Source organism: Hydractinia symbiolongicarpus, chromosome 9, assembly GCF_029227915.1.
Source record: "Hydractinia symbiolongicarpus strain clone_291-10 chromosome 9, HSymV2.1, whole genome shotgun sequence".
Lineage (NCBI taxonomy): Eukaryota > Metazoa > Cnidaria > Hydrozoa > Anthoathecata > Hydractiniidae > Hydractinia > Hydractinia symbiolongicarpus.
The window spans coordinates 20954621-20969633 of record NC_079883.1 but is presented as its reverse complement, the minus strand read 5'-3'; the positions used below and the strand labels follow the sequence as shown (position 1 = coordinate 20969633).

Below are 15013 nucleotides of genomic sequence, written 5' to 3'. Positions count from 1 at the left end.
ATGTTACAACGTCTAACGGTTAAAGAAGCTTGGTGAAAAAAAATAAGAAATAAAACAAGATTGTTTGTTTGTTTTTTTCGCGCTATTTCGAAGTACATGGGAAATCGTTTCTTCATGATATTATTTAAAGTTTAATTTCTTTTTGGAGAAAGACCTTTACAGCCTGAAAACGAAAGTGGCAAAAATGAATACATTATTTAAGTGCTAATGCTTATATAAGCATCATTTATCTCTTTAATAATAGCCGTATTTTGTCTGTCTGTCTGCGGAAACCGCGTCCTGTTGCAGAAACACGAAATGCGATATATAAAGGACGGGCGACCCCGTGGATTTTCCCACGGGTTAACGGCTAGTCTATATTATAATGCCCGTATACGTCTGTCTGTCACGCAAAATGGTAGCTTAGCTGCGCAATAGCGAGAAGCACGCAATGCGGTATAAAAAGGACGGGCGGACCCGTGGATTTTCCACGGGCTAACGACTAGTTCGCGGAAGAATGTTTACTGAACAGCTTAAAAATATACTATTGTTCGAAATTGCAGAACAAAGAAACAATAGTATGTTACAGAACTTTTACTTCTTCCCAAAAAAAACTTTAAGCCTAAAGGCATATTTTTGTAGTTTACTTAAAAACCAACCAACTTAAAAGCACATATGTCCAGCCAACCTCTACGACGTACGTAGTAACGTAAAAGCAGATACAATTCTCTGAGACAAAATAGACATCATCTCCATATAGTTTCCCTCTAGGCCTGTTTTACCTAAAAATACTCCTTCTTCTTGATCTTCGTGAAAAGAAGTTTGTTGTTACTTGTTTTCGGCCTCAGATAATAAGCTGGGAAGAAGATAGCTATGGAAAAGTATATTTCTGGCTAAGCAGAATTTTAATACCAGTGTCTGAGCAAGATAAGTAGAATTTATTTTTCGAAAGTGCTTTCCAAATGGGAAGACATAACATTGTGTATGCGCATATCCCTTGATAAATTAAATAAAATTTAACAAAAAAATCTAAACATGGCATTGATATAAGCATGACGTCGCCATTTTAAACGATTTTTCCCAATACGTTATTGCTCTCACATTTTTAAGGTTATAAGTTATAGATGAGAAAGTTACACTTATCGCCGAAACGTTGTCCACGACTTTACTACCACACAACCTGATCTTATTTGAGTATGAAAAAGATTATAAACGTGACAAATTTAGGAATCCGTTATCCCCCGTAATCACTGAGGTAATTTTTTATCGTCACGAAGATGAGGCGACACTGTATCATATGTTCGCTCTAAGGATTTGAAGCATAAATAGTTCACATAACATCCAAAGTTATGACTTCACAATCTGTAAATTTAACGGCATACCAACTTTGATACCAGGGTTACTACTTTTATTAGGAAACGAAAGAGAGAAGACCTGTGAACGAAATTGTCTACATGCCTGTGTGAGTGACACAATTATAAGACTTGTTTACCTTTCCTTTGACATAAATAATTTGTTTTACGTGTAAAAACGGATATAGACATGTATTACAATCAAAAAAGCTGATTGAATTTCTTTTTATCGAAAGTCGAATCGTTTAAGAGCTTTCCTATCGATTTTAATATAATTCATTTCCCTGCTTGATGTTCTAAGTTGTCTTATATTCAGACGAACAAAAATTATTTTTGTGCAAAGTTGTCCAGTTCTCATATAATCATAGAATCAATCATGTATTTACGATACTATTTTGACGGAAAATTTAAAGCCTTTAAATCAGAATAATTTAAGGATATCAAATGGAGAGATTTGCAACTAAATAAACATGTATTATGATAACAATAAATCAATTCAATAAGAAATTAAACCACCATGTTCACACGTGTGTGTAAACTGCAGAATGCAATAAGTATCGCGCTGTCGCCGAAATGTAAACACTGACTCTTTATAAATAGCTGATCAGATTAAACGGGATGTTTTAAATCGATTTGCACTGGCACAGACAGGATATGGTAAAAACTGTTAAGTCGGCTTTGTGGAAGATTGTAAAAGATTTACAAACAAAAGACAACATAGAAATAGAATTGAAGTATGCCAAACAATATTCTTCTATTCCTTACGGTTATATTCAGTTAAAAGCGTCACGTCAGTAACAACTGCGAATATTTTTGGAGACAAACTGTACGTGAGCGGTGTACGAAAAGAGCGATACGATAAGATCCTGGTACTCATCAATACAAACACAACCTCGTGTGGAGACCAACAACCTATGTAAATAGAAAAGAATGAGTTCCTTCTTGATCAAAAACTTACTCAACCCAGATAAACTTTCAGTAAACAAGAAAACTGCTGAGCATAATGACATGCGCTATGGATTACGTGAGAGAATTTCAAACGCGCCACCGCCGAGGAATGCACATATGTCATCAAAACTTGTTGTGGCAGACATTTTGAAATATCTGAGAAGACATCATATTGTTTACAACCATCAACGATACCAAAGTAGCGTGGATCTGAGTGAAACAAAGGAGATGCAATCTAACGCTTGCAAATGCGATGTGTGTTCGTGCTCGGTTTGCTATGAGTGGTACGTGAAGTGGGAGAAGTATTATTCTCTTCCACGACATGGTTTTTCGATACAACAATCGTGTGTCACCAGTGGTATGCATGCTTAACCCTGTTTATTTTGTGGTGTGTGTGTGGGGATGGGGGAGGAGGGGCGGGTGGTTATTTTACTACCCCTATCGGTTTATTTTTAGTAACTTCTGTTTTATATGAGATATCAGCCAGAATTTTTTTCACTTAGACTCTTTCGCTATTGACGTCTGCAAAAACAATAAAGTTAGCCTTTTTGATGTCCAATCACTTATTCTATTCTGCTTACTTACTGTGACAATTTTTTTAGTCACATCGCAAAAATACCACTTAAAATGCATTCTCACCTTATCTTTTCCAAAAAGTTCTTGCTTTTAAAAAAAAATATCTGTGAACGAGATTATACAGTTTGTAATGTCAATTTTTAGAATCTATCCCTCAGTTTTCACCACCACCAACACAATCATCAAGGTTATCAAAACCCTATGGACTCTATTTCCCATACCCTAGGGGACTTAACGAACCGGATTGTAATACAAACGGTTTTCGTAGAAGACACAGGACGATTTTCTCTGATGAGCAGCTTGAACTGTTGGAAAGAATGTTCAGCCAAACACACTATCCCGACGTACTGATGCGCGAAAAAATTGCACAGATAATAAATTTAACAGAAGAAAAAGTCGAGGTAAGTTAATACAAAAAAAATTATTTTTAAACAAAACCAACGAGTCAATTAGTTTAAGACACTTCCAAAATAGAATCAAATCTATCCGAAAGATAGCCAAAAAAGAATTTAGTGCACTGTCTACACAATTAGAAAAGTTTAAGATCGAAAAAATAGTGGTATTATAATGAAACTAGCTGTAAATCCGTGGAAACATCCACGGGATCGCCCGTCCTTTATATATTGCATTTCTTTTTTCACATTACGGTAAAATATTATTTGGGAGAATATTTTTTCCACTTTAAGTTCTTTCTACATTCTTGACATCGTTACTCTAAATTTACTTTTTTCCCTGTTTTTAATTGGATCATACTTAACCGAACGTTATAGAATTGTTTGTTTATATTTTACCGAATCTTTTGACATTGTTTAATAAAACAAAGTCGATTAATAATCGAAAATGAAAACGATATTTTATATCTTCAATGGTAATTGTAAGATTTGACTACTTTTTATAGGCTATTGTTGTACACAATAAGAATTATAAGCGCTCCAACGTGTTAATCTGTTTACAGCGTACAAATCACCAGCCGCTATCTTTCTTTTAAGAGAGAATTTTAACTCTAAAATCTCTTTCAATATGTTACAACTTAACTAATTCTTCAGTCGGTTGATAAATAAAAACCACCGCAAAAAGGTGCTACCATTTTAAATATTACAATAATTTTGAATAGCTGATTATTAAAATCAGAGGGAGAAGGGGTGTAATTTAAAGGAACATGATTATTTCGTAAAAGTTGTGTGAAAATTATTACTAGCCACCGTTATTTTTACATTTTTTTTTCTACACGAAATTCATAGTTATTATCGACAGAGATCGAGTATAAAAAAAAACAATATTAAAAAAAAAAATTAATAAAATCCAAATTACTTTTGCTTTACCATTGACCTAAAACCAACTCCGAAAAGATCTGGTTTTTATTTTGTTTTCAATAAAGCGATAAGAAAAAATGGGTTACCGTGCGTTTATCTTCGTGGGTTTTAATGCTGAACTTTGCTCCTGAAAAAGAATCGAGCTGCTTTCATTTCCTATTTTCTGAATCGCATTTAGACGATAAAAATTCGATCGGTATAAATTATTCACGTTTCTTTTTACTTCTTTATGCTTTCCCCGCCAAACAATCAACTTTTCGCTCTCTCAAAGCACGTTTGCTGTACCCAATTTTTCATCATACAATAAAAGCATACTAAATTGGCAAGTAAACTAAAATTAAAAACTACTCTTTTAGGTATGGTTCAAAAACAGACGAGCGCGGTGGAGAAAACAAAAGAAAGAAGTTCACGAAACTGAAAAATACAAACGTCAATTTTTAAAAAAATCTGACACAGGCGTTCTAAATTTGGACGGCGAAAGTACGTTATCGCCGTCAACTCCATGCAAAATATTAGGAACATTCATGCCGACACGTTCCAGAAATTATGTTGGCGTGAGAAAAGACAGCGAAGATGTGACAAAAATAAACACGAACGTTTAAACTGGTTTCCAATATGTTTAATATATATTATAAACTAATATTTGTATATATTTACTTCATAAAAGGATTAACCAAAATCGTTTGTTAGTTCCTATAGACCATGAACGTCTGATGGACATTGGATGTATATCTACTCCTCGTTTTATAGAGCTATTTTTTTAATGCCTATTGTGTGGACGTGACAAAACCATGTCGTCATAAGAGAAGATACATTTTATAAAATAAACTTTAATCTATGATTCTCCCATTCTCGTTTCCAGGGCTCGTAAACCTGAAGAGAGTTATCAAAAGATCTGAGGATGAGAATGGATTCAAGGTGACTCAATCCCTTCTAATTACTTTTAGGTTTAAAAAAAGCACATCCTGTCAAAAAATTTTTTTTAGTATTACTGATTACACGCATTTTTGTGTCGTCTTCTCGCATGTTTTCTTGCCACCTTGTTCAAGAATTTCTTGGTTACAATCTTGGTTCTTTTAAAGAAATTTCCGCCACGTGATTAAAACGTTTCAATATTTTGTCAAGTCAATTTCTTTAAATAGTTTTCCGGGGATAGCTATTTTGTTGACAGTATTATCTGAAACATAATGAGATTTTCTAGTATTATTTCAAATCAAAACCTTCAAAACTGTCTAATTCGTTTCAATTCCACCTTATACATTGTATTTGTTGTAATTATTGTTTATTTATCACTTAGAGGTATTAAGATTGCATTCTTGATTAAGTCTATTTTGCAGACCAGAATATGTGTAATTTACAGACCATATTTTTAGAAATTAAACGTACTGATTACTATTAAATTCTCCTAACATAAAAGTTTTCCTTTTTCTTTTTTTGCATTTTTATCAAAGAGTCCGGTTATCTGTACGACTCTATTAGAATAATATTACTGATATATTAACTTGATAATAGAATTGGAGGAATAATTGAACAGATTTTTACTGTTCAAAACCATTTTCTTCCAGCCATAAAGTCCAAAGATATGTACCGTTATTTGCAAATCGTATAAAATAACGTCCAGTATCATTAACGTGACCAAAGTATAATTTTTTATCATCATAATCTTTCATAATACATTGAAGTTTTTTTGTACTAGGTGTCATGCGTCAACCATTCATGGAGCCTGAAATCTTTAGTGTGGGAGGGTATAAAGGGTAAAAAAACATTGCTTATAGGGGATGGGGGGGGGGGGTAATACACTGTGCTGAAGTGAAAGAAGCGGAGTTACCTGAAACTACCCATCGTCTGTCACGAATAGGAGACAGAATTTTTTCAATTAGTTTTTGAAATAACAGCTTTTCTTTCCATTTTAATACCATTATCATATTTTATAAACCCAGCCCTTCCATCTTTTTGCACGTACTAGCATTTAATGTTTTAAAAAGGTTTGTTATTTGCTCTAAAATACATTTTAAACAATTAATAAATTTGACAAAACCACTCCCTTTCCTTTTGCCTTATTCTTAAATTTAATGAAGGACTGGGCAAAAATTCAGAAAGCTTAGAACGAGCTAGTTGGACAAAATATTTATTAAAAAAAATTGGTGAAAATTTGGGAATTTGGGTAAAGGAAGGGGGGGGTAAAGAAATGATATTTGCGGCGAATGCTTTTCATATTTCATGAAAGATAGAAAACATTATTTGTAAATTATTTAATAGTGTTTAAAAATATCGTTGAGAAAAACGTTATAGTGTGGGAATGTGAACAAGAAATGTTAGAACTTTCTTTTTTTTCAAAATCGTTTACGTACAACATTAGGATATTACACACAAAAAATAAACAACAGGTCTTTCACACGGTTTTGTTAGTCTTGGCTCGTATTATTCTCAATTGAATGTAATATTATTTTGAAACAATACTCTGGCATCTATTCGCACTTTTCGTGAAGGTTTTGTGGTCGCAAGGTTTTTGATCTTATAAGCAGTGCTGTGAAATTTGCCGAAACCATTGATGCTCATGTTCGGTGCAGTTAAAACATTCATCCAAGATTAGAAGATGTTGTATGCCAAATTTGTTATGGCTTGAATGTCTTTTCACGCAGGAATAAAGTGATCTGTAACAAAAGTATACTTCCCTGTTTAAAAACCGGGATTTGTCTTGATTGCAACTCAGAAATTATAACCTTGTTAATTCGCTTATTTTTTCCTGCCTTTGCTTTTCACTGCCGTTTTAATGCACCTATGTAAAAGAGTACAGAACTGATAGAGTTTCGTGTGCTACAAAAGAAACCGTTTATAATTTATAATTACGATAATGACGAAAGTATCACAACAAATATTTAGGGAGATTAAAATATCTGTCTGTGTTCTCTCGTGATACCCCTCAGTTCCGAGTGTCTTTTGATGATTCAAACTCGAAAATTTAATGACGTTATTCCCTTTGACGTCAAATTATGTTGCTAAATAATTTCCATATGGTGCCGTATTAATTAGGCGTCACAAGGCTCGCGTAATTATCTTATTCAATATGTGAGGTCAAGCACAACGTTTCAGAGCGCACGACGAAAATGAAGAAAAGGAAATGAACTTGACAACCGCTAAAGTTAAACTTTTATCAAAGCGGAAGGAAAGATTGCATTTTCGTTCTTTATATATCTTTAGCACAACTAACAGGTTTCGTAAATATACTTATACCATCGTGAAATCCACTCATTTCGAATACTTTATCTTGCTAACTGTTATAACAAGTTGCATTTTACTTGTGGCGCAAGGTCCAAATCATTCTACAACAAACCTAAATGACCCGTATATCATTAGCAACCTTGTTTTAAATGGTATCTTTGCCGTTGAAGCAATTTTAAAAATAATAGCCTATGGATTTGTGCTACACAGAGATGCATATCTTCGGAGCAGTTGGAATGTCTTTGACTTTATTGTTGTTGTTAGTGGTATGTAGCTATTGTGTCGAGCATTTGTTTTCTTTTTTGTTATATTTGTTATATTTCAGTCTGGCGAGAATGTTTATTGGTGTCTATATAATTCCCTGTCGTTCGATTATTTTCAATTCTATTCTGTTGATACGTAAATTAGGGAGACTTTGTGTAATACTTTACGAAGAAATATTCTGTGTGGGATTTGCTGCTCGTTTTAAAACACTAACATACGGCCAAAGTATAATCTCGTAAGAGCAAGCCTTCACCTTACCAGTTGAAAGTCATTCTATTGTGCGACCTATCATAAAGTATGGTAACCAAAGCCTAATGACAAGCACTACAGGAAAACTTAAATCATACTTTTTTCCAGGATCAATTTCGGACGTGTTAGTTTTATCTGAAAATGTTGATAAATCGTTCAGTTTAAAGTTCTTGCGGTTATTTCGGATACTGCGACCGTTAAGACTCATCTCAAAATCGGAAAATTTGAAAGTAGTTCTGGACACAATCATCAAATCCTTCGCACATGTCATCCATGTCTTGATGTTTATGCTCCTCATTATACTTCTGTATGCAATCAGTGGTATTGAACTTTTTGGAGGTAATATATTTATGTTTGAGGCTCTATTTAGTTTGTTTACCTTTAGAAAATAATGACCAGTTGAACGCAAAACTATTCTATTAACAGGTATGCTACATACAGCTTGCTTTAACAACACATCTGGAAATCTTATCGAACCTTTAACAATATGCAAGTCATCGGTCAGTTGTTCACAGTTTGGAAATGCATCTTGCGAGGAAAAGTGGCCTGGTATCGAAGGTGGTTTGACATCTTTTGATGGCATCGAATTAGCGATGCTGACGGTACTTCAAGTTGTAACAATGGAAGATTGGGTGTTTATTCTGTATAAGGTATACAAAAAGTTTTATAAAACGTATACAAACATTTTCTTCCTTTAGGATCTATATTTCCAAAAAATTTTTAACGGTAGTTTGAGCGCCTTAATTAATAATGGTAAAATAATTGGCAAACTGCTCCCCAACCTTCTCTTTCTAATACAAGGCAATATCAGGACGGACTCTGTGTGGAACATAAACATGTTATTACCGCTAAACAAATAAAACATTAAGACGCCATGTTATTGTTTATTGTTTTTGTTTTTAAACATTGAGTCAAGACAGATTTAATAACCCATCCTATACAACAGCCCCTTTTGAAACAGCACTGAAACGCAACGCCGCCTAGTGTATAGGATTAATCTCGATCCAAATAAAATCAAGGATTTCTTTCGCACTGTTAAATCTTCAATCCTACAAAGCCTTTTTTGTTTCAGCTGAACGTTGTAATATCACCAATAATCACGTGGACATATTTTGTCTCGCTTATTTTGTTTGGTAGTTACTTTGCTGTCGATTTACTAATGGGCGTATTGGGTAATCAATACCTGCGGACAAAACAGTTTATCAAAAATGTAAACAATTTGAAGAGAATCGAAGAAAAAAGAAATTCGGAGGTTTTAGGTAAGTTCTTTTGTCAGTAGAATTCTACTGCTGAAGAATCTTTATGGTCGTCTTAAATTAACAAAGGAATGACATGTTTTTCTTTGTTGTGTAAACCAACAAAGGAAATAGGTTAAATGTTTGTTTATTTCATTCTAAATTTTAGTGTACGTTTCTACCACATGCACAATTTTTTATATATCAGAAATTTTGCACCTACGCCGGCCTATAATGTTACATTATAATAAGACAATTTCTACAGATGAGTTGCGAAAGTTTACAAATTTCGCGCGTATCCGCAAGAAAAGATGGACCACATAGGCGAAATTGACTATTTACGCTAATTTATAGATTTTTTGGAAATGAGATTAAAAATGCATTTTTTTTTCTCAACCATTATTTTCTCTGCGGAAAAACAGACATTATTTAATTCTTTTTTCTTTACTTAATATTTTTGATTTTCGCGGTCTGTTTTATTTATTTATTTTTTGCTTGTACATATGCGTGCACTGTCCATTGTTCTCGATGCAACATCAAAACATTACGTCACGCCGCAATTCACTTATTAGTTATAACTCTATTAGCTACTTACAGAACATACTACGACTCAAAAAATGTTTTCTACGTTTTCCGCTATTGTTAGTTTGACCACGTTTAGCGTTGTCAAATCAACTAAAAATATATATTGGGGTCACTACGACTTCATGTAAATACCGCTTGCCTTAAGTACAAAGAATGCAAAAATTATGTATGAGTAAATTTGGTTATTATTTTATTTTTTAGACAACGCAATCAGTTTAACGTTCAAGAATGAGCAGCAAAATGACCTGCCACCGCCTACTCGTCAATTGGACATCCAGCATCGCTACCTGTCAACATTGGTTCCTTTGTATTATAGAGCCAAAAAGTTCTGCGTAAAACTCATACAATTGAAGCATTTCTTTTGGGTTGTGACGTTTATTATTGGCATCGATGTAGTAGTGAGTACTACGTACGCCCACATACCAAACAATCCAGACAATGACATCTCTTACATATTCATCAAGGTAGTAATATTCATCGCGTACTTTGCAGAAGGGCTGGTAATTTTTCTTGCAAATGGACCAAAGAAGTCAATGCGGAATGGATACTTTCTGTTCAACTCTGTCATCTTTGTTATCAGCGTTGTCGAGTTGTTGATTTATCTCATTTCACGCTATTTTTACATTGGTTTAAGTGTGATTAGAGCAGTTGGTTTAATCCAAGTATTCCGTCAAACTAGATTCTGGGATCAGCTGTCGGCTATAATTTCATCTTTTGTTGACTCCATTAAAGGGGTCAGTGGATTGGCAGGTTTACTATCCGTAGTTTTAACAAATTACGCGTTGCTTGGAAACCAGCTTTTTGGAAGACCAGACCTAGCGAGAGATAGTGTTGGAACATTCGATAATTTTGGTAGTTCATTACTATTGTCTTTTGTTTTACTGACTGGAGATAACTGGACCACCATCATGGTCGAGAATATGATGTTGTCGTCAAGTCTGGCGCACAAAATTGTAACAGTGATATTTTTTTTATCCTTCGTCGTGGTTGGTAACTTCATACTGATGAATGTGTTTCTTGGAATTATTGTGGATAATTTGGCAAGTGATTTGGAAGAACATGATACCGACGAACCTAAAAAGGTCTCAATAAAAATGGTCGCATGGATTACAACTTTCCTAAACGGAACAAAAGACAAGGTGTCGTCAGGGGAAAACGTCAAAGGAATGTTATGTTGTACACAAGATACTAGTGAAACAAATCATACGAAATCTGATCAGGAAGAAGTGTCAAGCCCACCTACGACAAGCTCTAGTCAAAATTGCGTCGAGAAGAAAAAAGTGCACTTTGATATAAACTCGATAGAAAAACCCAAAATGTCCACAGGAAGAGTAAAAAGACAGAGTTTCGCAATGCGCATGGAAATTGAGAGAAGGGCTCGTGTACGAGCACTGTCACTTTTGCTCGATCCAGAAATTGCAAACCCAATGCCACAGCACAAATCATTGTTTTTATTTAGCGGGCGTAACAAATTTCGAAAGAGCGTATTTGCTATTGTTACAAGTTCAAACTTCACCATACTGGTTTGCTTTGCTGTTGTTTTGAGCAGTTGCGTGATGGCATTCGATGACCCGTTGAATGAAGACAAGCAAGTTATGAAGATCATGGAAATATTTGAGTATGTTTTCACAGGTTTGTAATATTTTTTTTTTTTTGCTCTTAGACATTTCAGGACAAAGTGGTCGGACTATTGCACTTGTAATAGAATTGCCATATCAAGCCACAACCAATAGTAAAACAACAAATACTGGAAATTTTATAAATTGTAGTATCTTGTCATGTAGTACCACCATATGTTTTAGCATTCTTTGTTGTGGAAATAATACTGAAATCGATAGCATATGGCTTTTTGTGTGGACACAGAAACTGCTTCTTACGTGATCCAATGAATGTCGTCGACGCAATTGTTGTTGCCTTCTCCTTGGTCAACATAGGACTTACAGTTGGTGGATACGAAAATCACGTCCATTTAAGAATTCTACGTGTTGTGCGTTTGGTGCGAATATTAAAGATATCGTTGCAACTGAAACGGGTGATCAATTGTTTAATCAGTAGCGTACAGAAGATTGGCTATTTTTTGGTTTTGTATGTGCTGGTTCTTTTCGTGTATTCTGTTGTGGGTATGTTGGTTTTACTTTATCTAGGTTGTTTTTTTACTAAGCACGTAAAGAATTTTTTAAAACTGGCATGTGAAAGTAAGTAAGGGTAACAATTCTCACTTACATTACACTGACTCACAAGATTTTCTAGTAAAGAAAAAACCAACAGGTGTTTGTTAAAAAAAATTGCATTGAAATATTTTTATAGGTGTACATTTGTACCGTGGTGCACTTGGCACGTGTTCTGAACTTTCGATCACTCAAAGAACGGTCTGCGAGAACCAAAATGGCACATGGAGAGCCAGTCAGTTAGCTTTTGACAACATTGGTGATGGAATGTCCACTTTGTTTGTTATTAGTACTATGGATGATTGGTTTCTGTTTTTACAAAAATTAATGAAAATCGAAAACAATATGGACATAGTTGCTATTACCTACATGATCTCATTTATTCTGATTATCAGTTTCGTTATGTTGAACGTGCTAATCGGTTTTGTTATTGTTGTGTTCCATAAAGAGAAGGAAAAAGAAGAAAAGTATAAAGTGCTTGACCGATCATCTAAAGAATGCTTGCTTGCCGCATTGTCAGAGAATCCATTGTCTCAAGATATATTTAAAAATAATCCTTTTAGGCAGACTTTGAACAAGTTTGTCAGCACCAATTGGTTTCAGGGAGTCACTTTTGGATTAATTGTGCTAAATACGATCTTCCTCATGACAAAAAGATATCAACAAGGGGAGACTTTAACGTTGGTACAACATTATGCAAACATTGGGTTCACTTTTTTCTTCACTGTTGAAATAGTGATCAAGTTAATGGCTATGTCATTCAAAACATTTATCAAAGACGAATGGAACGTGTTTGATATTGTTGTTATCGTTGGAAGCTGGATCGATATTGTGTTAAGTGAATTAAACGTCCCATTTTTAAACTTAAGCTTGTTGAGATTGTTTAGAGCTGCTCGTTTGGCAAAAATTGTTGGAAAGGGTGGAAACCTGCGACAGTTGTTCGCAACATTTCTCAAATCAATTCGAAGCGTGCCATCGATAGCTTTTCTGCTAGCAGTGATTTTGTACTTATACGCAATACTAGGAATGGAGGTAGGTAGACTAGCTTCCTAAGTTAAATTCTATATTTTTGTATACTTCTTGAAAATGTTGATAAAATAATTACATTTATAATGATAACAAACCCAGGCTCATATTAATGGGGAACGCATGTGTTTTTTGGGTACTTAAGTTTATTTAAAACGGATATAACTCGTACCACTCTTTAAAACCTAAATTCTACCTTAAAGTCTTTAACAGTCAAATATTAATTGGTAACGTTATGCAGTTAGATTAAACACTTAGAATTCCTGTGTTTCTTTTAGCTATTTGGAAACATACGCTTGGATTCTGAAACAGCCATCAACAAAGATACAAACTTCCAAACATTTCTTAGCGCAATAACAGTGTTAATCCGTGTCACGACACTTGATGCCTGGCATGAGATCATGTTAGTGTGTGCAGACACCATAGCAGAAAATTGTCAAAACAAACCCGGAAATTGCGGCTCGTACGTCAGTTATCCTTACTTTGTATCCTTTGTTTTCATTTGTTCGTATATTATGACAAACTTATTTCTGGCAGTTATTATGGAGAACTTTGTTTATCTCACCAACGACAAGGCGACAGTTGATGTACGTCATATTCAAAGATTTACAGATGCTTGGAGCAGGTACGACAAAACCGGAAGTGGAAAAATAACAGTAGATAAGGTGATTTTATTGTTGCGAGCTTTGGATCCTCCCTTGGGTGTCGGGTGTCTTTGTCCACCGCGTGTGGTGTATGGTTATCTCTTACGCCTAAAAATACCTATTGAAAGAAATAACATTGTGAAGTTTAAAGAGTTACTGTTAACGTTGTTACTACATTCGTTAAAGTTAAAGGGCTCCAATGAATCGATACAGGAAGATATGCAAGAGCTATGGCCTGGCATTGATGATGAGTTTTTAGATAGGCTATTACCAGTTTATTATGACCCAAGAACTTACAACAAATGGGAAAACAGATTTTATGAAATATGTGCTGTAAATGTCATTTCGGAATATTATAAAGTTTATCGAAGCAAGCGTAATGAAATCCGGTTAAAGAAAGATCATCAAATTCAAGTTGGGGAAAGTGTCTTAAAGTGTTCGTCATCTTTTCACTTACATAACCATACTACAAGAATGGAAGAGAATAAAGATGCATTTATAAATGTACTTCGTAGTTGTAGATCCTTTTAACAAATTTTAAGAGTAACTGGATTTTTAGTTTGTTTATTCATGTGTTCGTTTGTTTGCTTGTCCAACTGCCCCTCCTTTTTCTTCACCCTAAACTAAATTTTACCCGATCTTCAATAAAGCGCGCGGAGCTTAATGCATGTCAACGCACTATTTCATACATTTACTGTGTATAATTTCGTCTGCGTTCGTCGCGGTGCAATTTGTTGTGTATCGGTGCAATTACAAATTTAAAATGACGATTTTGAGCGGCAGCGCTCGTTCGACTGGCCACTGTGTAACAGTGTATTTGCTAAGCAAAGTATATACTCTTTATATTAATAAAATAGAGAGAAAAAATTATTAATTGCCAGAAAATAGTCAGGCAGGTAGAAATAAAAAAAGGAAAATTAAAACAAGTAAAAGTTTTGAAACGGGAGCTCTCTGCTTTTTATGCAAGAAATTAAACCACTCAACCACTTGCACCTTCGAGCTAAATTTAGAACTTTAAAGCGTTGTTTTTTCTTTTTTTTAAATCTCCATTTTTGAAAAAAAATTATTGGAACTTCTATCAAGGTTGATTTAAATAATGCTCAAATGTAGGTGATAGCTATCTCATCTGACACCAGAATCATCCAAAAATTCAAATCAATTCTGCCTGTCCGTTTTTTTCATGCTATCTTCCGCGAGTCAATTCGCAGAATCATACAGCCGAGGGAACAGACATACAAGGGTGGTTACGCAGCGTTGATTGTATGTTGTATACTGCGCCTAAAAATTGTTCCACTCTGTGGTGTTTGGTTTCCACAATCCCCTGAAACTTGCATGTCACATTTCATTCTAATTTTTTGTAATCTAATACCTAAAGAGTTAGGAAAGACCACGTCTACATTTCCCGACCCCGAACTTTCCAGGATATTTAAAGTTGGCATACTGTGACAACTG

General features: G+C 34.5%; 2 protein-coding genes across 2 annotated transcripts; both read left to right on the top strand.

Annotated features, from left to right (window-relative positions):
• The first annotated feature begins 1026 nt into the window (after positions 1 to 1026).
• On the top strand, positions 1027 to 5553 carry LOC130656344 (uncharacterized). The gene is made up of 3 exons (XM_057459178.1): positions 1027 to 2637; positions 3000 to 3256; positions 4525 to 5553. Exons 1-3 carry the CDS (start codon positions 2262 to 2264, stop codon positions 4768 to 4770), a joined length of 879 nt encoding a protein of 292 aa, XP_057315161.1. The 5' UTR covers positions 1027 to 2261; the 3' UTR covers positions 4771 to 5553.
• A 1124-nt stretch (positions 5554 to 6677) lies between these two features.
• LOC130656343 (voltage-dependent L-type calcium channel subunit alpha-1D-like) lies at positions 6678 to 14111 on the top strand. The gene is made up of 8 exons (XM_057459177.1): positions 6678 to 7656; positions 8012 to 8242; positions 8330 to 8553; positions 8976 to 9162; positions 9925 to 11355; positions 11526 to 11843; positions 12031 to 12923; positions 13196 to 14111. Exons 1-8 carry the CDS (start codon positions 7290 to 7292, stop codon positions 14090 to 14092), a joined length of 4548 nt encoding a protein of 1515 aa, XP_057315160.1. The 5' UTR covers positions 6678 to 7289; the 3' UTR covers positions 14093 to 14111.
• The last annotated feature ends 902 nt before the right edge of the window (positions 14112 to 15013 follow it).

What these genes read in the sequence shown, in the direction of transcription:
- LOC130656344 (XM_057459178.1), top strand. Translation starts at nt 2,262, where the DNA reads ATGAGTTCCTTCTTGATCAAAAACTTACTCAACCCAGATAAACTTTCA. An exon ending in ACAATCGTGTGTCACCAGTG is followed by an intron (nt 2,638 to 2,999) that starts GTATGCATGCTT and finishes GTCAATTTTTAG; the next exon opens with AATCTATCCCTCAGTTTTCA. An exon ending in TAACAGAAGAAAAAGTCGAG is followed by an intron (nt 3,257 to 4,524) that starts GTAAGTTAATAC and finishes CTACTCTTTTAG; the next exon opens with GTATGGTTCAAAAACAGACG.
- LOC130656343 (XM_057459177.1), top strand. Translation starts at nt 7,290, where the DNA reads ATGAACTTGACAACCGCTAAAGTTAAACTTTTATCAAAGCGGAAGGAA. An exon ending in CTTTATTGTTGTTGTTAGTG is followed by an intron (nt 7,657 to 8,011) that starts GTATGTAGCTAT and finishes ACTTTTTTCCAG; the next exon opens with GATCAATTTCGGACGTGTTA. An exon ending in ACGCAATACTAGGAATGGAG is followed by an intron (nt 12,924 to 13,195) that starts GTAGGTAGACTA and finishes TGTTTCTTTTAG; the next exon opens with CTATTTGGAAACATACGCTT.